General features: G+C 52.2%; 1 protein-coding gene across 1 annotated transcript in view; it reads left to right on the forward strand.

Annotated features, from left to right (window-relative positions):
• The window catches only part of cpe (carboxypeptidase E), a 217502-nt gene that overhangs the window by 174473 nt on the left and 20421 nt on the right, over positions 1-22608 (forward strand). The window contains exon 6 of the mRNA XM_085962005.1: positions 15868-16007. Coding sequence (XP_085818131.1) covers positions 15868-16007 — 140 coding nt within the window. The remainder of the gene's footprint in view (positions 1-15867; positions 16008-22608) is intronic.

Below are 22608 nucleotides of genomic sequence, written 5' to 3' on the forward strand. Positions count from 1 at the left end.
CAAGGGGGCATAGATTCAGGGTAAGGGGCAGGAGATTTAGAGGGGATTTGAGGAGGAACTTTTTCACCCAGAGGGTGGTTGGAATGTGGAACTCAATGCCTGAAAGGGTGGTGGAGGCAGGAACCCTCACAACATTCAAGAAGCATTTGGATGAGCACTTGAAATGCCATTGCATACAAGGCTATGGACCAAATGCTGGAAAATGGGATTAGACTGGACAGGGATGGATGGGCGGCGCAGACACGATGGGCCGAAGGGCCTCTTTCTGTGCTGTAAAACTCTATGACTCTATGACTCTATGACTCTTTACGCTGAGCTTCCGTGGAACAATGCAAGAGCCCGAGTACGGTGAGGTCTGAGTGGGAATGGAGCGGTGAATTGAAATGACAGGCGACCGGAAGCTTGGGGTCATCCTTACGGACTGAACGGAGGTGTTCCGCAAAGCGGTCACCCAATCTGCGTTTGGTCTCCCCAATGTAGAGGGGACCACATCGTGAGCAGTGAATACAGTATACTAGATTGCAAGAAGTACAAGTAAATCGCTGTTTCACCTGGAAGGGGTGTTTGGGGCCCTGGACAGTGGGAAGCGGGGAGGTATAAGGGCAGGTGTTGCATCTCCTGCGCTTTCACGGGAAGGTGCCGGGTGAAGGGGAAGGGGTGCTGGGGGTGATAGAGGAGTGGACCAGGGTGTCTTGGAGGGAGCGGTCCCTACGGAATGCTGAAAGGGGAGGGGAAGATGCGTTTGGTGGTGGGATCACTTTGGAGGTGGTGGAAATGGCGGAGGATGATCCATTGAATGTGGAGGCTGGTGGGGTGAAAGGTGAGGACAAGGGGAACCCTGTTGTGGTTCCGGGAGGGAGGGGCAGGGGTGAGGGCAGAAGTGCGGGAGATAGAACGGACACGGTCGAGGGCCGTGTCAGCCACGGTAGAGGGGAATCCTCGGTTGAGGAAAAAGGAAGACATGTCGGAAGCACTGGTGTGGAAGGTGGCATGGTCGGAGCAGATGCGGCAGAGACGGAGAAACTGGGTGAATGGAATAGAGTCCTTACAGGAGGCGGGGTGGAAGGAAGTGTAGTCCAGGTAGCTGTGGGAGTCAGTGGGCTTGTAGTGAATGTTGGTCAATAATCTATCCCCAGAGATGGAGACGGAGAAGTCGAGGAAGGGAAGGGAAGAGTCGGAGATGGACCATGTGAAGGTGAGGGAAGGGTGGAAATTGGAGGCAAAGTGAATGAAATTGTCTAGTTCAGGGCGAGAGCAGGAAACGGCACTGATACAGTCATCAATGTACCGGAAAAAGAGGTGAGGGAGGGGACCCGAGTAGGACTGGAACAAAGAGTGTTCCACATATCCCACAAAAAGGGAGGCATAGCTAGGACCCATGCGGGTACCCATAGCAACACCTTTGATTTGGAGGAAATGAGTGGAGTCAAAGAAGAAGTTGTTCAATGTGAGAACAAGTTCAGCCAGGCGGAGGAGGGTAGTGGTGGATGGGGACTGGTCGGGCCTCTGTTCAAGGAAGAAGCGGAGCGCCCTCAGGCCATCCTGGTGGGGGATGGAGGTGTAGAGGGATTGTACGTCCATGGTGAAAAGGAGGTGGTTGGGGCCAGGAAACTGGAAACTGTTAAATTGGCGGAGGGCGTCCGAAGAGTCGCGGATGTAGGTGGGAAGAGACTGGACAAGCGGAGAAAAGATAGAGTCGAGATAGGAAGAGATAAGTTCAGTGGGGCAAGAACAGGTTGAAACGATGGGTCTACCAGGGCAGTCCTGTTTGTGGATCTTGGGAAAGAGGTAGAAGCGGGCTGTAAAGTCTGTGGGTTATATGGTGAATTAATACACAGACTACAAGAGTAACTTTACGGTGGCATAGTGGTTAGCACTGTTGCCTCACAGCGCCAGGGACCCGGGTTCAAATCTGGCCTCGGGCGACTGTCTGTGTGGAGTTTGCACATTCTCCCTGTGTCTGCGTGGGTTTCCTCCGGGTGCTCCGGTTTCCTCCCACAGTCCAAAGATGTGCAGGTTAGGATGATTTGGCTATGATAAATTGACCCTTAGTGTTAGGGGATTAAATACGTGGGGTTACGGGGATAGGGTGGGATATGTATCGGTGCAGACTCGATGGGCCGAAATGGCCTCTATCTGCACTGTAGATTCTGTGTCTGTCTGTGTGTGAGGACTTTACTATTCGAAGGTCAGGGCGAATCTGCCCAATCAATCCTTACACAGCACTTATATACCGGTGTGGTCACCACCGGTATTATAGTATACAGTAGCCAAGACAAAGTAGTGCAACCCTTAAAATAGTTCTCTTAAAGGTGGAACGTTACATACACTACAATCCTCCCTTTTTAGGTTAACAATATATACACATTCCCATTAATATAACATCTTAACATATATACAACTTTATGTGAAACAGTTCACAGATTCAGTCTCTCTGGAGGCTTCCGGACTCTGTCCGGATAACACCTCGGTGGTGTAGTCATTTTCGGTGGTGTAGTAGGTTCTTCTGGCAAGGTCGATTCGGCTTGAAGGACCGTTTCAGGTTCATCGGATTCCAGTATTACCGGATCGGAGGTAGATGCTCTGGGTATCTCTGCTTCAACATTAGACGTATAGAGTTGTGGAGTAGGTTGGGCCTTTGTGGATGATTCTATGATCTGGTCAACATGGCGCCTTATTATGCTTTCACCAATGTCCACGGTATACATCAACGGTCCTAGCCTTTTTCCAATAGTTCCAGGCTGCCATTTCTCGGTACGGTAGTCCCGGGCCAAAACTTGTTGACCTATCTGAAAGGATCTAGTTGGCCTTTCATTCATGCCTTGAAATTGCCGGTTCTCTACGTCCCTTCTGACGTTTGGCTTAATCAAATCCAGCCGGCATCTTATTCTTCTATTGAAAAACATCATGGCGGGAGTTTGGTTTGTGACGGCATGTGTTGCATTCCTGTACGCCAACAAGAAGTTATCTACCTTATGTTGTAGATTTATGTCTTCATTACCCATGGCCTTTATGGCCTTCTTGAAGGTCTGGACAAACCTTTCAGCTAATCCATTGGTGGCGGGATGGTATGGGGCGGACGTATAGTGCTTAACCCCATTGCTTTTTAAGAACTTCCTGAATTCTTCGGACACAAATTGCGGTCCATTATCAGAACAGATCTGTTCCGGCAGCCCATTCCTGGCAAATATGGTCCTTAATACTGTGATGGTTTTTTCCGTGGTGGTGGAGGACATTTTTATTACCTCCGGCCACTTGGAGTGTGCATCCACCGTGATTAAAAACATTGAGTCCATAAATGGACCAGCAAAGTCGATATGTACCCTTTGCCATGGAGATGAGGGCCACTCCCATGGATGCAGAGGAGCTTGTGGTGGCGCGTTTTGGACCTTCTCGCATCCTAGACAGCTCTTGGTTATTTCTTCGATGTCTCCATCAATACCTGGCCACCACACAAACGCTCTGGCTAGGTTCTTCATTTTCACTCCACCCAGATGCCCCTCGTGAAGCTCCTTTAGTACTTTCTGCTGGAGTTTGGGTGGAATCACCACTCTAGATCCACACATCAAGGTTCCTCGGCACACTGACAGCTGTTCTCTTCTGTGCGAAAATGCTGGCAGCATTGGTTCGCCATGTACTGGCCATCCCTCCACCGTTAAATCGTAGACTCGTGAGAGAGTCGGGTCATTTCTTGTTTCCTTTTCGATCATGGAATTTGTTACTGGTAGACATTCCATTATGGTTGAGTGGAACATCTCCACTGGGTCCACTGTAGTCGCCTCTTCTTCCACTGGCAACGGTAGGCGCGATAACCCATCAGCATTTCCATGCTGTTTGGACCTTTTGTATTCGATGTCATATTGGTGTGCCCCTAGTAGAATGGACCACCTCTGTAGCCTTTGTGCTGTCATAGTGGAAACGGCCTTGTTAGGGTTGAATATGGACACCAACGGCTGGTGGTCTGTCAGCAATGTAAACTTCTTGCCCTGCAGGTAATGATTGAATTTCTTTACTCCCCACACAAGGCTGAGAGCCTCCCTATCTATCTGAGTGTAATTTCGCTCAGCGGAGGTCAATGATCGGGACGCAAATGCGACTGGCCTTTCCGAGCCATTTGGTAACTTGTGTGAGAGTACAGCTCCAATACCATAAGGGGAAGCATCACAAGCTAGCCGAAGAGGTAGCATTGGGTTGAAGTGAGCCAACACTTCCTCAGAGGTAATCAACGCCTTGCTTCTGCGAAAGGCCTTCTTACAGTCCTCGCTCCACTTCCATGGTACTTCTTTCCGCAACAGAGCATTCAGCGGATGCAGCACCGTAGATAGATTTGGCAGAAACTTATGGTAATAATTAATCAACCCCAGAAACGACCTCAACTGTGATACATTTTCCGGAGCGGGGGCCTTCACGACCGCTTCGATCTTGTCAGGTGACTTGTGCAGCCCCTCTTGGTCAATGACATGACCGCAGTACGAGATCCGTTTCTGGAAGAACTCACATTTCTGGCGATTAACTCGAAGGCCATATTCCTTCAACCTGGTGAGCACCAGTTTCAAATTTGTGAGGTGTTCCTCCTCGTCTTCTCCCGTAATCAGGATATCGTCCAAGTAACACTGAGTGCTTGGAATACCCTGTAAGACCTGCTCCATGGCCCTCTGCCAAATTGCTGGAGCCGAAGCTACTCCAAAAACCAGTTTATTATATCGATACAAGCCTCTGTGCGTGTTGATTGTGAGATACTGGCGTGACTCTTCCTCGACCTCCATCTGTAAATATGCTTGTGCCAGGTCTATCTTGGTGAAGTGTTTCCCGCCAGACAATGATGCAAAGATATCCTCAATCCGCGGTAGCGGGTATTGTACCGTGTGAAGCACCGGATTAACTGTGATCTTGAAGTCTCCGCAGATGCCGACCTTCCCCGGTCCCCCTGGCTTGTTACTTGATGAAGACTTCATGACGGGAACAATGGGCGTGGCCCACTCACTCCAGTCCACCTTCGACAGTACCCCTGCACGTTCAAGCTCCTCCAGTTCTGCCTCCACAGCAGGTCGTATCGCGTAAGGTACCGATCTGGCTTTGAAAAATTTTGGGCTTGCATGTTCTGCAATCTTGATTTTTGCCTTAATTCCTCTCAGTGTTCCCAGTCCCTGCTGGAATACCTCTTTAGCCTCGTCCAATATTCTGGACAACCGCTCAGGTTTGACATCTTTCTTTCCGAAATCTACCGTCATTGTGTTTAGTGAGTGCCAGTCTATCTTTATTTTCCTGATCCACTCCCATCCCAGAAGTGGTGGACCTCCCTCGGGTAGTACATATAAGTCCATTCCTTGGTGATCTTTGCCCTTGTGTCTCACCTTGACTTTTATCTTTCCGATGGGGTATACTTTATGCCCCGTGTATGTCTGCAATACTATCTCCGTATCCCGTAGGGGAATATGTTTGAATAACTTTTTGTAATCTTGTTTATTCATGACCATCAACGCCGATCCGGTGTCCACTTCCATCTTCACTTGGACTTTTGCAATCTGCAGTGTGACCCAGATAGTTTGTCGGTCAGCTTCTTTACTCACATTGTGAATCCTCAGACTACCCAGCTCCTTGCTGTTGGGGTCTGAATCCGAATTCAGTTCATCTGGACTCTTCACAGTCACCTTATGTACCTTTTTGTACTTCTTCTGCGGTGACTTATTGTTGCTGGTCTTCTTTCCTGACCGGCATACTTTAGCTATGTGACCAAGTTTGCCACATTTTCTACATTCCTGGTTTTTAAACCAGCATTGGTTCTGGTCGTGTGTTGTCTTCCCACAACGGTAACATTTCGTTGTACCCGAAGTCATTTGATCCACACTGAGTACCGCTGTCTTCAGCTGCATTTCCGCCGTGCCTCTCGCTGCGGCTTCGTGCGATGCTGCAATAAGGACAGCCTTATCAAGTGTAAGATCGTTCTCTTCGAGCAGTCGCTTTTGTGTTCCTTCCTTCGACATCCCGCACACGAACTTGTCTCTCAGTGCCTCTGTCAGATTTACCCCAAACTGACAGTATTTTGCTAGCCTACGCAGTTCAACCAGGTACTCCGCGTTGCTTTCCTCCTTTAGTTGCGTTCTCCCGTAAAATTTAGCTCGTTCCGCTAACATCAGCGGTGTGGGGTTCACATGATCCTTCAGGACAGCAACAATATTAGCGAAAGACTGATCCGCCGGTTTAGCTGGTGATAGAAGATGCTTCAATAACCCGTATGTCTTTGCACCCATTGAGTTTAGTAAGGTGAGAGCTTTATCATAATTTGCTATCTTATTGACCTTACAATATATCTCGATGCGTTCTACATACGTGGTCCAATCTTCCACATCAGAATCGAATTCATTGATGTTGCCACGCTTAGGCATCTTCACAATCTTCCTGAGAAACAACAACGAATTTTTTCTTTAACTTTTTTTTTTCCAAAAATGGCGGTTTCCCGCGCTTGTCTTCTTCCCCGCCCACTTTCAAAATGGCGGTTTCCCGCTCCTGTCTTCTTCTCCGCCTACTGGCGGGTGGGGTAAGCTTTTCCCTCGGGCGACGACCGCTGGCTTTCGGGGTTCGCAGCCTGCGCGCCGGCTTCAGTGCGTTCTTTGTTCCCTTTTCTCAGCAGGGCAACCGGCGCTGGGGACAACCCGTTGACGGCGAACAGTTCCAGCCGCTGGCTGAATCTCCTCGGTCTCCCTCGCTCGGCTCTGTCTCTCCCGCTCGCTCGGGCTCTGTCTCTCCCTCAGCGGCTTCCAATTGCGCCTCCCAGCCCTCTCGCAGTCCGGTCCTTTCCTCCCCCGGCTGCGGCTGAGTTCTCCGCGGTTTCTTATTTTTATTTCTTCCCGCGCCTTACGATCCCGGTCGCAGCGCCTCGCGGCCTCGGTAGCTGCCCGGCCTTTCGCCGGTCGCGGTCGAGCTGTCTCACGACGCTGTTGCGTCTCCCAGCCCGCTTGTAGCCCGGTCTCTCACACCGGCTGCGTTCCTGCTGGTAGCCCGGTCTCTCACCCCGGCTGCGTTCCCGCTTGCACCGCGGCTTCCGTGCCCCACGCTGCCCCAGTCTCAGCGCCTCTGGGCCCGACTTCTGTCCGGCTCCTTTCCCCCCCGACCGTGGTCGAGTTCACCACCCTTCCTCCGTTCTTTTTTTTAATTTTCCCCCTACTCACAGTCAACGTGGCCGACTTGCTTCTCGTGGCTGATCGGCTCACTCACCACCATGGCAGAAGGGACGATCACTGCCTGTTGCTGATGGAAGGCTTCGTGTCTGAATTCTTCCTTCTTCCTTGCTCTGCAGACTCGAGTCTTCTCTCAGCAGAATGACGAGGGCGGGTGCCTCCTCTTGACGCTCGTTAACTGCTTCGGATGTATCGCTGCCGCAGGGTAAGATTGAACTCGTCGCCACTGTAAAGTCTGTGGGTTATATGGTGAATTAATACACAGACTATAAGAGTAACTTTAACAGGACTTTATTATTCGAAGGTCAGGGCGAATCTGCCCAATCAATCCTTACACAGCACTTATATACCGGTGTGGTCACCACCGGTATTACAGTATACAGTAGCCAAGACAAAGTAGTGCAACCCTTAAAATAGTTCTCTTAAAGGTGGAACGTTACATACACTACACGGGCTGTGGGGGGTTGGGTAACTATGAGGATGGTGGCCGCGGGCGGAAGATCTCCAGAGGAGATGAGGTTAGTGACAGTCTTGGAAATGGTGGTTTGATGTTCGGTAGTGGGGTCATGGTCCAGGTGGAGGTAGGAGGAGGTGTCGGAGAGTTGGCGCTCAGCTTCTGCTAGGTAGAGGTCGGTGCACCAAACAACAACAGCACCACCCTTGTCAGCAGGTTTAATGACAATGTCAGGGTTGGATCTAAGAGAATGGAGTGCTGCAATTCAGAGGGAGGTAGGCTGGAGTGAGTGAGGGGAGCAGAGAAATGGAGACGGCCGATGACACGGCAGCAGTTAGCGATGAAAAGATCTAAAGAGGGTAAGAGGCCAGGGGGAGGGGTCTAGGTAGAGCGGGAATTCTGAAAGCGGGAGAAAGGGTCAGCCGTGTGGGGGGAAGTCTCCTGGCCAGAGAAGTGGGCACGGAGACGAAGGCGGCGGAAAAAGAGTTCAACATCGTGCCGAGCTCGAAATTCATTGAGGTGGGGGCGTAAGGGGATGAAACTCAGGCCTTTGCTGAGGACAGATCGTTCGGGGTCAGAGAGGGGAAGGTCAGAGGGGATAGTGAAAACGCGGCAGGGGGTGAGATTGGGAGAAGGGGGGTCAGAGGAAAGTGAAGGAGAAGAAGGTTCCGGAGGAGCGTTGGTGTTCAAGATTTGCTGAAGCTTGCGATCCTTTTTTTGTTGGAGCATCGGATGAGTCGAAGGATGAAATGGAACTGTGGACCCGGACAGCTTTGAGATCGAGTGCGTCGGTGCTGCTGAAGAGAGAGGTCGAGAGTGTTCCTGTGGCGCCGCATGGCGTTGAGCGTAGATCTCAAGATGCGGCGAGAGCAGTAGTTCGAGGAACGATGAATATCTTGGAGATATTTGTAATCCTGGGTGGGTCATTTCCTGTGCTTTTCCAGTCTTGACAAAGGGTTTGACCCGAAACGTTGACTCTCTTTTCTCTCCACGGATGTTGCCTGGCCGACTGAGTTTTTCCAGCATTTTCTGTTGTTATTATGGCAAAGTCTCATTTGTGTTAATTAAAGTTGCAATCCCATTTGGCACAATTCTGCAACTCAGTAGAGCAGCTTGTGTAGAGCAAGGATTGGTGGAATACAGGTTTTGTTTGCCTCCTTCCTTATAATTCCTGATCTTAGCATGATGCTGCATGGAGCCCTGGAGGAGAGGCCAGACATCATCTCAGGGAGGGGGTAAATCAAGAAGAGGGGGTTGCCTGGTGTCCTCTTGTCTGCCGGTGGTGCTTAACCCTGAAGGTATAACATAGATTGCCTGGGGAGAAGGAAAACCTGGAACACCAGGCTGGAATACTAACTGTGTTAATGAATTTCCTGTTAAAGTTTTGGAGGCAAAATCCTTGGAGCCACATAAGGATGCTTTTACGTAACTGGGTATTCTTGTTCCTGTCTGAGGAAACCTACCTCTGTGTGCTGTCCTTTGCTGTCAAGTGCCTGACTCAACTGGGTAATATGGAAACTCAGAGTGCAAACACACAAGACTGACTTCCCCCGTTTACTTTTCAGGACCAGACGACCTTAATTCGAAAAGTTACTGATTTGGAACATGCTCCAGGCTATTTCCAGTTGTTGTTGAATTGTGTAGAAATGTAATACTTTCTTAGGTGGGTGTGTCACATTGGCCACCATGAATGTTTTGATGTACTTGTGTATCACCTGACTAATATGATACTGTGGCGGATCGCCACCTAAACGGGCGCAATCCACTTTTCCGTCCGTGGACAATAAACCGGGCACCTTGCCTTTAAGAAGCATGCTGCCTTTAAGGCATGACAAAGGAGCAGGCGTCGCCCTCAGTGTGTACTCAAAAGCGTGGGTGTCGCCCTCAGTCTGTCTTCGGGTTTAGCAGAGAGAGGAGCTGAGGCAGCCATCTCTCAAGAGAATGTAATAAAAGCCATGTGTTCCTCAGATCGGTTCGGCCTCCATTCGTGTTCTGCGGCAGCCGCAACATTGGTGACCCCGACACTCAGAACGTATTCCGAGCACTGCAATGGCGGACACGAACGCAGTTTCCGTGAAACTGCCGGAGTTTTGGGAAAACCAGCCCGAAGCCTGGTTCCTCCAAGCTGAGTCCCGATTCCAGCTGCGACACATCACCACAGATGGGACGAAGTATGACTACCTCGTTGCATCACTCGGTAGCTCCACAGTCACGAAGGTCTGGATAGCGCTGCAGAACTCACCAGAGGAGGGCAAGTATGCACATCTTAAGGCCGCGCTCCTTAAAAAATTTACGACCTCGACATACCAGCGAAACTGCCGCCTCCTCGACCTTCCAGGCCTCGGTGACGCCTCACCGTCAGACCTCCTCTCCCACATGCTCTCGCTCACCGACGAGAACCCACCCGGGTCCCTCTTCCGCACGCTGTTCATCCGCCAGCTACCTCCCAGCATCCGCCCAGCGATCGTGGCGTCCGGCCTCACGGACCTAGAAGCCCTGGCCGACGAGGCCGACAAGCTGCTGTCCGCTCACTCCAGCCGCGACGTCGCTCCGGACCTGGCAGCCACAGCCTGGGCGCGCCCCTCACCGGCCACCACGCGACCACAAGGCCAAGCCACGGGGCCCACGGGGCCTTCGCGCCCCACAAACCCGGGCTACTGTTACTACCACGCACGGTTCGGCGCCAGGGCACAACGGTGCACACCTCCCTGCTCCTTCAAGTCCGCCCCCGTACCAGCCCCCGCGATGGCCGTGGGCCACGCGGGCTCCCTGCTGTACGTCACGGATGACAAAACCGGCCGCCGGTTCCTGTGCGACACTGGAGCTCAGCACAGCATCATTCCGGCCTCCGCCCTTGACATCCAAAAGGGCGAACGAGGACAGGCGCTGGCTGCCGCTAACGGCTCGGACATCCGGACGTACGGCACCCGCACAGTCACCCTCGACCTCGCTGGTCGCCGCTACTGATGGGAGTTCATCACTGCCAAGGTACTCTCCCCTCTCATCGGCGCAGACTTCCTGTGCGCCCACGGCCTACTGGTAGACATCCCTTGACACCGCCTCGTGGACATGAACACCATGTTCCCCATCCTGGGCGCCATGGCCCCCCGTCAACCCGCCGACATGGCGTCACAGTGCCACGCCCAGGCCACGGATGACTACTCGGCACTCCTGGCCGAATTCCCGGCCCTCACCAACCCGACCTTCTCCGCGGAGGTCACCAAACACGGGGTGGAACACTTCATCCCCACCACAGGCCCCCCAGTGTACGCCCACGCCCGCAGGCTGGACCCGGCCAAACTGGAGATCGCGCGGACCGAGTTTGCCACTATGGAACAGCTCGGCATCATCCGCCGCTCCAACAGTCCCTGGGCCTCCCCACTCCACATCGCCCCCAAACCAGGCGGGGGTTGGCGCCCCTGCGGGGATTACCGCCGCCTCAACGATGCCACCACCCCTGATCGGTACCCTGTGCCGCACATTCAGGACTTCTCGGCTAGACTGGCCGGCCACTCAGTCTTTTCCAAAGTCGACCTGGTGCGCGGCTACCACCAAGTCCCCGTCCACCCCGCGGACGTCCCCAAGACGGCCGTAATCACCCCCTTCGGGCTTTTTGAGTTCCTGCGGATGCCCTTCGGCCTCAAAAATGCGGCCCAGGCATTCCAACGGCTCATGGACTCGGTCCTTCGGGACCTGAAGTTCCTGTTCGTCTGCCTGGACAACATCCTGGTAGCCAGTTCCTCCAAGCAGGAACACCTCGAACACCTTCGCATCCTGTTCGGGCGCCTCAGCGACCACGGGCTCATCCTCAGCCCAGCCAAGTGCCAGTTCGGCCTGGACAAGATCAACTTCCTCGGCCATCACATCACCCATGCTGGGGCCATTCCCCTGCCCACCAAGGTGCAGGCCGTCCAGCAATTTCCCCGCCCCACCACCATCAAAGGACTCCAGGAGTTCCTCGGGATGGTGAATTTCTACAACCGCTTCATCCCCAAAGCGGCGTCCCTCATGAGGCCCCTGTATGAAGCCCTCCGGGGCAGGAGCGGCAAGATGGCGGTCGAATGGACGGCAGACGTATCAGCCGCCTTCAACTCCACCAAGACCGCGCTCGCCGACGCCACCCTGCTCGCGCACCCACGGCCCAATGCCAGAGTAGCGCTCACCACGGACGCCTCCGACCACGCGGTCGGCGCCGTGTACGAGCAGTGGGTCGACGGCACCTGGCAACCACTTGCCTTCTTCAGCCGCCAACTACGCCCCCCGGAGGTCAAGTACAGCACCTTCGACCGCGAGCTCCTCGCGCTGTACCTGGCGGTCCGCCATTTTTGGTTTTTGCTGGAGGGCCACCCCTTCACTGCGTTTGTCGACCACAAACCCCTGACATTCGCAATGGCAAAGACAACCGACCCCTGGTCCACCAGGCAGCAGCGCCAGCTCGCGGCAGTGTCCGAGTTCACCACGGACATCCAACACGTCTCCGGCCGAGACAACGTGGTAGCCGACTGCGTCTCCCGCCCCGCCATCCACGCCGCACACCTGGCAGTCGACTACGCTCAACTCGCAGCAGACCAGCTCACGGACCCTGATCTGCTCTCCGCACCTACCAACTTACCAGGGCTACGCCTGGCCGACGTCGCCTGCGGCCCGACCGCAGTCACGGTCAAGTGCGACATATCCCTATCTCAACCTCGGCCCGTCGTCCCAGCGTCCTGGCGCCGCCGGGTATTCGAGATTCTCCACAACCTCTCCCACCCCGGCGCCCGCGCATCCATCAAATTGGTAGCCAACCGCTTTGTCTGGCGTGGCCTTCGCAAGGATGTGCGTACTTGGGCCAACTCCTGCCTAGCCTGCCAACGGGCCAAGGTGCAGCAACACACGAAAGCACCCCTCGAGGAGTTCACCGTCCCTTCACGTAGATTCGACCACATCCACGTGGACATCGTCGGGCCCCTGCCGCCGTCGCAAGGCCACACGCACTTGCTGACGATCGTCGACCGCACCACGCGCTGGCCCGAGGCAATTCCACTGACCTCTACCACCACCGCCGACATTGCCAGAGCCTTCGTCAGCACCTGGGTCGCACGGTTCGGCGTCCCCTCCGACATGACGTTGGACAGAGGTCCGCAATTTACCTCTGAACTCTGGACCGCCATCGCACGCAATCTCGGGGTGACCATTCACCGCACCACAGCGTACCACCCCCAAGCCAACGGACTGTGTGAGCGGTTCCACAGATCCTTGAAGGCATCTTTTCGAGCCAGCCTCCAGGATGGCGCCTGGACCGACCGACTCCCGTGGGTTCTCCTCGGCCTGCGCTCTGCGGTTAAAGAAGACCTCCACGCATCGGCAGCAGAGCTCGTGTACGGCCAGCCGCTGCGCGTACCCGGCGAGTTCCTGCCCACCGCCACGACACCCTGGTCAGCCGACCAGCAACGCCCCGACTTCGCCTCACCGGCGCTACAGTTCGCCCCGGTGCCCATTGCCCGGCACGGCGAATCCACCTCACACGTCCCGCTAAGCCTGCACCAGGCACGGTTCGTTTTCGTCCGGCACGATGCCCACCGCGGACCCCTTCAACCCCCGTACGACGGGCCCTACAAAGTGCTACAGGCTGGGGACAAATTTTTTGACCTACAAGTGGGCGACAGGACTGAAAAAGTGTCGGTTGACCGACTCAAGCCAGCACACTCGGAGCCTGGTGAGCAGGTCCCAGTAGCTCGTCCACTGCCATGCGGCCGACCTGCCCTCAAGCCAGTACACCCGGCTGCTCCACGCCCGGCCGTTCCACGTCCACCGGCGTCCTACAAGAGCCGCTCCGGCCGGCCCATCAGACCGCCGCACCGTCTCGTCCACACCTCCTAAGCAGATTCTGGGGGGAGCTGTGTGGCGGATCGCCACCTAAACGGGCGCAATCCACTTTTCTGTCCGTGGACAATAAATCGGGCACCTTGCCTTTAAGAAGCATGCTGCCTTTAAGGCATGACAAAGGAGCGGGCGTCGCCCTCAGTGTGTACTCAAAAGCGCGGGTGTCGCCCTCAGTCTGTCTTCGGGTTTAGCAGAGAGAGGAGCTGAGGCAGCCATCTCTCAAGAGAATGTAATAAAAGCCATGTGTTCCTCAGATCGGTTCGGCCTCCATTCGTGTTCCGAGGCAGCCGCAACAATACGATATTGGATTCATTTTTGCTGTCAGATACAGAAGGCTGCATAACCTTTACAAATACTAGCTTTGTTTTTTGCACTATTGCATGTTGCATGCTACTCCACCAGACCAATCACTGCCAGCCATATCAAATCTGTTCCAAATTTACTTCTGGGGCAAGAATGATGGAAAGAATTACATTAGCTGGAAAATGATACTTTTTGTGCAAGTTTATTATGATACCATACATTGCTAGAAATATTTTTGAAAAGTAACAGTATTGCAATTGAGAGCTGCTGACATTTTTCAGTGAGTTTACCATTGAGAACTATTCAACTAGATTTTTCACAATTAATTTTTTTGAGAAGGAAACCCAGCAACATAAAAAGTGCATAATGTTGGTCTGTAGAACTAACCAATGCATCAGTCACCAAGTACATCTATGCCCTATGATTACAGAACTAATGTTTGTGGTTAGGGACTTTTGCAGGCATTTTAGGAAAGGAAGCAGCAGGATGCTGACAGGACTGGATGTGAGCGAATGGATACAAGGCAACTATAGCATTGTCTGAGTTACCATTTAGAATGTATTTTCTAGTTTAAATGAGATAACCCTGACCCCCCTCTGTTAATGGCCACTAACTGGTACACGGCACAGGCTCTGCTTAGCATTAATTTAAGGGAAGGAAGACTAATGGTCCCAATGAGATCTGTGAAGCTCAGAGATGGTTGACTGTAACCCTTAGAAGACAGAAGCTTTCTTCAATCTAGTACTCCACTCTGCTATGGTATCAGTCTGAGCATCCATAGCAGAAGCAAAACTGTCCTTAAGGGCTTAGTGACGGGGACAACCATTGCTGATCGCAGTGAAGCTGCCACATGCTCCAAGATGGACTACAGCCAGGCAAAGACTGTTGTGGTGCTGCAGATGTGGTCAGGGGACTTGTCTGATTGACCTGCCATCTGTTGTACATTCCAGTATCCCGTCCCTAGTGCGGCACGCACATGTGATGCTTTGCAAGCACTCTTCTTTTAAAAGCAGGATCAGTGAGATCTCGGTTTATTCAACTAAGGGCCAGCATCTCCCGACCCTCTGGTCAACAACATCTGGCTTGTTCTCTTCCACCCTTAGCTCCTCCTGGCCACTCGAGCTCTGTGCATCAGGTTGTGTGCTCCCCTCTGACTCATTGCCTGATGCCCCTCAGGTGGATCTCTCAAAAAAAACTTCTCATGATGCCTGCAAGCTGTCCAATGGGACATTAAATCCTGATTGGAAAAATAAAATTTCTAATCATAGTCTATGGCTGCACTCATTGATTAATACGTGGGTTCACTCCGCAGACCACCATTGTCGCACTTGGGAGCTCTATTAGTTTTGTAGGATTTTTTAAAGTGGATTATTACTTTTAGTAGTTTTGGAGAATCAGGTGAGTGAAAGTACCAGTTTTAACTGGACACGTGCCAGTTAGTGTGGTGTGAGAGTGACTTTCAATGCTAAATCTTTCACAACACCTTTTTAAGCTTAACTAAAATGTTAGTAAGAACAATCAGTACAGCTTATGTATGACTGCCTGAGCTGTGCCAAGTCAGGTACTGTACATGAAGGGTTCTAAATCACTCCAGTGTATATGAAGAATGATTGCTGACAGACTGAATGGGAGGATCTGGGCAAAGGTCAGCCCTCCAGGAAGTAGAAAGAGTGTTATATTCAAGATGTCAGTCCACAAACAGTCTGATGAGGAATGTGTCTCAGATCTATCACCTTGTGTAATGTAGTCTGGTATTTGGAACAATGCCTGCCTGCTGTCCCCTATATGCATGTACTTCCAGCAGAGGTCACCAAATGGTATTCTGGAGCAGGAACTCCAGCAGACACTTCCCTATCTAGTTTGGGGACACTGAGGTTAACTAGGTACCCTGCTTGAGATCAACTAACTCAGCACAGATTAGAAATTGAACCTGGGGCCTTCCTGCTTTGTACAGCATATTTCCATGTCACGGTGCTTTTCTTCACTGCACCATTGCTCTTTGTCCATATATATCCCAAACAGTTAACATTGTCAGATCTTGTAATTTTGCAATTTGTTATTTTCCAGGTATGCAAGATTTCAACTACCTGAGCAGTAACTGCTTTGAGATCACAGTGGAACTAAGCTGCGAAAAATTCCCACCAGAAGACACACTTCCACAGTACTGGAAGGAGAATAAAGACTCTCTCATTAATTACATTGAGCAGGTTAGCGAAAAAAATCCAGTATGTGGTGACATTAGATCAAGTCCATTTAAAAATGAGTCACTCTTCACTTTCCTCATCATTTACATTATGTTGCTATATTAATACAGGATGTGCAAATCTGAAGTGATTGATGGCCATGTCTATACTTTCATTGTGTTCAAATGAGCCAGCAAGTAAAGAACTTGAGCTTATTTGGGATGAAACTAGATTGCCACTAGACTGGAGGTTCTCACTCATGTTACCCAGCGACCTCTGCTGGAAACATATTTGTGTGGAGACCAGACGAGAGTAGGGCTGGGCTCAACTATAATTTGTCACCATTGCTGAATATTTACTGACACCCACTGTCGAGTCTCCTATGTGAAGAATGACCACTTGGCTGAGGTCCTGAGGGCTGTGGATCTGTACCACCGGAGAACTAAAGGGAGAAATTGAAGGGAAAATTTTGGGGCGTAACATTGCATAACTACCGATACACTTATTCCGAGTCAAAATGTTGTTTCGCTCAGAAAGTAGTCTGGGTGTGACCAGCTGAGTCTAAAGGGGATATTTGAACTCCCAGGTGAGAAGCCGGCTGGGTGAGCGGGCTGCCCAGCTGATTTTAATGGCCAGGCTTCATTCAGACCTCATCAGCCAGTTGCCCGTATAAATATGGGTGGGAAAAGGCAGCTGCCAGCAGTTAATGATTGAGAGGCCCCTGCTGACACCCAAGTAAGTTGCAGGGGGTAGGGGGACGGGCAGAGGAGTTTGTCAGCCTCTCGCAGGTGGGAGGGTGGGAGCCCTGGGAGGGTGGGAGCCCTGGGCAGCAGAGGCCCAGACTTGTGGGGCCCAAAGGCCCACTCCTGCTCCTCTTGGCCCAACAAAAGAAAGTTTCCTACATTACAACAGTGTCAACACTTCAAAAAGTGCTTCATTGGCTGTAAGGTGCTGTGGGACGTCCTGATGTCCTGAAAGGCACTATACAAATACAAGTTCACTCTTTCTTTCATTAACGGTTACCTTACAGGGCCTCTTCTGCTTTCAGACGAGGTTTCACTGATCAGAGCGGCTGCAGTATGGACCCCACTCAGTTGGTGGTTAAAATGACATTAGGATCCTATGTACATTAAGGCCTAAAAATTCGGTTGCTTTGCACCTCCCGTTAAGAGGGCGCTAACGGGGCGCAAAGCAACTAGCGCCTGGGCGTGGCGCTGCCAACGCCTCCCACGAAATTCAGCGGGAGGTTAGTGGCGGCAGTAACCGTTAGCACCCCGCGGCGCTGCGCCGCTGGCGATGACGTCATCGCTGTGCACAGCGTCCCGCTCGCACCCCGGCCGCGATCTTCGGTAGCGCCCCCTGACTTACCACCGAACGCTATGTCCGACAGGGTCAGGGGGACCTACTTGCGGCCGGAGTGGCGCAAATTAAAGGGAAGGTGCTAGGCGACCATTTTTGTTGCTGGCCCCTGTGCCATCCCCGGCCTCCTTTGCAGCCCCCCCCGTGGAGTGCCGGCTGCGCTCCATGAGCCCGGCACTTCTCTTGAGTGCCGGGCTCTTTTGCCGGCACTCCGATCCCCGGTGGCCCAACTGGGTCCCAGGTCGCGCTGCGCTAGGCCTCTCCCCTTTAAGAAGGGGAGGAAGGCCTGCAGTACCGCGGCATGTAATGCCGCGATATTCACTCGCAGCGCCCCCAAGAGGGAGGCGGGTCGCTTGCAGTAGCGCCCCGCTTCCCTCTTGAGGCGCTACCGGTGAATTTCAGCCATGGGGGCACTAATTTTTTCCGGCGAAGTTGGCGCCCTAAAGGGCTCCATTTCCCCCCCATAGGACCCCGATTTGTGTAAATGTATGAGGCTCACGTCTGATTCAAGTGGCTGCCTTGGCTGTCCGAAAGAACGGCGGCGGCAAAATCGCCGTGAGGTGAGAATGTGGCAAGGTCTAACCTCAGTCGGCACTGAGCAGAGGGCAGGAACTTCTCCGCAGGAGGAAACTCTGGTGACGTTCCTAGTGCCCGATTCAGGAACAGCAGCAATGGAGTCCTGAGAAGTATCCTGCCTTCATAGGTTCCTGACCAAGGAGCAACGGGCCTGAAATTCGGCACCTTAGCACCGACTGTTATGGCTGGTTTTGTAGAAAAAATGGCGTCTGCCTCACTTCCAGCCACTTCCGGCGTGAGCCATGCCGGATGCCATATTGATGAGGGGGAAAGAAAGAGGTGTCGTTTACCTTTGTCTGAAGTAGTGTTAGGCCATTAACATATTCAAATAAGGGGCCTAAAGCCTGCTTCTGCTACTTCTTACAAATTTGGCTTGCGCCTGAAGCAGCAAGCACCAGCGATGTTTACTCCCGGGAAAACAAATGTTAAACCGCACCGAACGGATAAAAAGGTAATTACTTACCATTATCGTCTCCGACCTCATGACTCCAACCTCCAGGCCCTCTCTGATCTCCCCCTGATGCTGGCCAAGATCTCCAGCTCCCCTCCCCCCAATGCTGGCCCCGAGTCCCGACCTCCCCCAGAGTTCAGCGTGTTCAGCACTGGGCTGAATATCACAATGATAATGAGCAGGCATAATTTTTAAATTACAAAATGTTACTCTTATTATTTATGAACACTGCTCTCTAATGGTTAAATAAAGATGGTTTGAAATTCATTCTGGCTCACATGAAATTTAATGCCACACAAGGCATATGTGACTCTAATGTACAAATTGAAACCCAGATCTGATGCAATGATTGTGAGTGAATATGCCAATTTTTTTTAATGATGCAATGTGTTTCATCTTTCAACCCTGTTGACGAAGTTGACTGACTCATGCAAGAACGGTTGTAGAAGTTGATTAAAGTAATTGTATAGAGGTTATCATCCAGATCACATTGTAAGAAATCTCATTTTGCATTTTGATCATGAGACCGGACAGAAGAGGGAAGCCAGAATTGACAAGTGGAACACATATTGCAATAAAGGCCAGGAATGTCCTCAGAGCTGCTCCCTCTTCATCGCTGTGACTTCATGGAAGTCTGATGGAATCTGTGTTTACGTGCGTTTTCCACCAGATTTTTAACAAAGTTATGCCAGTGAAACAGGAGCAGCTCCGAAGAAATTCTCAGTAACCCTCTGAGAAATCTGCATTCTTCTTCTAGCCTCCTGGGCATCTCCCACTTCCTTCGCTCTACCATTGGCGGCCATGCCTTCAGCCAACTAGGCCCGAAGCTCTAGAATTCCCTCCCTAAACCTCTCTGCCTCTCCACCTCTCTCTCCTCTCTTAAGACGCTCCTCAAAACCTATCTCTTTGACCAAGCCTTTGGCCACCCTTTCGAATACCTCGGTCAATTTTTGTCTGATTACATTCCTGTGAAGAACCTTGAGACGTTTTACTGGGGTACAGGCGCTAGATCAATACAAGTTGTCGCAGTAATGCCAACCCCACCGTCTCATAAATCATCAGACAAACTCTTCAAAATCATCAGATTTGGTGAGAAATCATGAGTTTGTATTTTTTTCGTTTATAAACCTCATTAGTGGCTTTATTTAATCTCCAACAGGTCACAGCTCTTTACAAAAACTATATTACTACATCTGAAAATGCTTTACAAAAATGTTTTTAAAAATCCTACCCGTTATCATCACTCTTCACAAGTTGGGGTAATTTTTCATTAAAAATCGCGTGTCTCGCAAGTTCATGGGAGTTTGCATTACTGGTGAAGCATTACCAAATGGAGCGTGGAGAGTGGCACCATGTCCAGTGTGTACGGAGGTGTCACTGAATTGTTTTGGCATAAGTCCATGGCCAGTGAACCGGGTGAATGGGTTCCCAATCTCACCCATAGGGCAAGTACTGGACGGATACAGAGAGACGGATACAGAGAGACGGATACAGAGAGACGGATACAGAGAGACAGAGAGAGAGAGAGAAAGAAAGGGCTGTGAGAGAGTAGTTCTAGTTCACTGGGCTAGATTTTTGACTTTGTGCGATGGTGTAAAATGGGTGATAGCGAGTCAGGAGCCCGTTTGACATCTCATCCATTGACTTCAATGTAAATAAAAATGGGGCGAGATGGTGGTTGGTTGGATTCAAATCTGAAGCTGTTTCCAGTGCAGTAGAGCGGCATGGTTCAAAATCCTCCCTTTGCTCCAATGGAGTGACTCCATACCCACCCCACACCCCCAAACCACACCACACACCCAAACCTACCCCTAAAACCACCCCATAGCCCACCCCACACCCCCCAAACCTACCACAATACCCACACCCCCAAAACTACCCCACACCCCCAAACCTACCCCAATACTCACCCCACACCCCCCAAACCTACCCAATACCCACCCCACACCCCCAAACCTACCCCCAATACTCACCCCACACCCCCCAAACCTACCACAATACTCACCCCACACCCCCCAAACCTACCCCAATACTCACCCCACACCCCCAAACCTACCACAATACTCCCCAAACCTACCCCAATACCCACCCCACACCCCCAAACCTACCACAATACTCACCCCACACCCCCCAAACCTACCCCCAATACCCACCCCACACCCCCCAAACCTACCCCAATACTCACCCCACACCCCCCAAACCTACCCCAATACTCACCCCACACCCCCCAAACCTACCCCCAATACCCACCCCACACCCCCCAAACCTACCCCCAATACCCACCCCACACCCCCCAAACCTACCCCCAATACCCACCCCACACCCCCCAAACCTACCCCCAATACCCACCCCACACCCCCCAAACCTACCCCAATACCCACCCCACACCCCCCAAACCTACCCCAATACTCACCCCACACCCCCCAAACCTACCCCCAATACCCACCCCACACCCCCCAAACCTACCCCAATACTCACCCCACACCCCCCAAACCTACCCCCAATACTCACCCCACACCCCCCAAACCTACCCCCAATACCCACCCCACACCCCCCAAACCTACCCCCAATACCCACCCCACACCCCCCAAACCTACCCCAATACTCACCCCACACCCCCCAAACCTACCCCAATACTCACCCCACACCCCCCAAACCTACCCCCAATACCCACCCCACACCCCCCAAACCTACCCCAATACTCACCCCACACCCCCCAAACCTACCCCCAATACCCACCCCACACCCCCCAAACCTACCCCCAATACTCACCCCACACCCCCCAAACCTACCCCCAATACCCACCCCACACCCCCCAAACCTACCCCAATACCCACCCCACACCCCCTAAACCACCCCACACCCCCAAACCTACCCCAATACCCACCCCACACCCCCAAACCTACCCCAATACCCACCCCACACCCCCAAACCTACCCCAATACCCACCCCTCACCCCATAAACCACCCCACCCCCCCAAACCTACCCCAATACCCACCCCACACCCCCTAAATCACCCCACAACCCCAAACCTACCCCAATACCCACCCCACACCCCCTAAACCACCCCACACCCCCAAACCTACCCCAATACCCACCCCACACCCCCTGAACCACCCCACACCCCCAAACCTACCCCAATACCCACCCCACACCCCCAAACCTACCCCAATACCCACCCCACACCCCCAAACCTACCCCAATACCCACCCCTCACCCCATAAACCACCCCACACACCCAAACCTACCCCAATACCCACCCCACCCCCCCAAACCTACCCCAATACCCACCCCACACCCCCTAAATCACCCCACAACCCCAAACCTACCCCAATACCCACCCACACCCCCTAAATCACCCCACAACCCCAAACCTACCCCAATACCCACCCACACCCCCTAAATCACCCCACAACCCCAAACCTACCCCAATACCCACCCCACACCCCCCAAACCTACCCCTAAAACCACCCCACACCCCCAAACCTACCCCAATACCAACCACAGCCCCAAACCCATCCCACAGTCCCACACACCCCTAAACTGATCATCAGTCCCGGTTGCTCCCCTCACCTTTCAGCCCCAGGGCCCAATTTTCTCCTTATTTACTCTATCAAAACCCTTCATTTATTTTGAACACCCCTATCACATCTCCCCTTAACCTTCTCTGCTCTAAGGAGAACAATCCCAGCTTCTCTAGTCTCGCCACGTAACTGAAGTCCAGCATCTCTGGTACCATTCTAGTAAATCTCCTTTGCACCCTCTCCAAGGCCTTGTCATCCTTCCTAAGGTGTGGTGCCCAGAATTGGCCACAATACTCCAGCTGGGGCCTAAGCAGTGTTTTATAAAGGTTTAACATAAATTTGTTGCTTATGTCTCTATTTATAAAGCCAAGGATCTCATATGCCTTTTTTAACAGCCGTCTCAACTTGTTCTACCACTTTCAAAAATTTGTGTACATACACCCCCAGGTCTCTCTGTTTCTGCACCGTTTAAAATTGTACCATTTTGTTTATATTGCCTCTCCTCATTCTTCCTTCCAATGTATCACTTCGCACTTCCCTGAGTTAAATTTCATCTGCCATGTGTCTGCCCGTTTCCGAGTTTCGTGTCATCTGCAAACTTTGAAATGATGCCCCGTATATCCAAGTTCAGGTCGTTAATATGTATCAATAAGAGCAGTGCTCCTAACACTGACAACTGGGGGACACCACTGTATACTTCCCCCCAGTCTGAAA

The sequence above is a fragment of the Somniosus microcephalus genome, chromosome 2, assembly GCF_052327205.1.
Source record: "Somniosus microcephalus isolate GS21.2 chromosome 2, FLI_Smic_1.0, whole genome shotgun sequence".
NCBI classification, from domain to species: domain Eukaryota; kingdom Metazoa; phylum Chordata; class Chondrichthyes; order Squaliformes; family Somniosidae; genus Somniosus; species Somniosus microcephalus.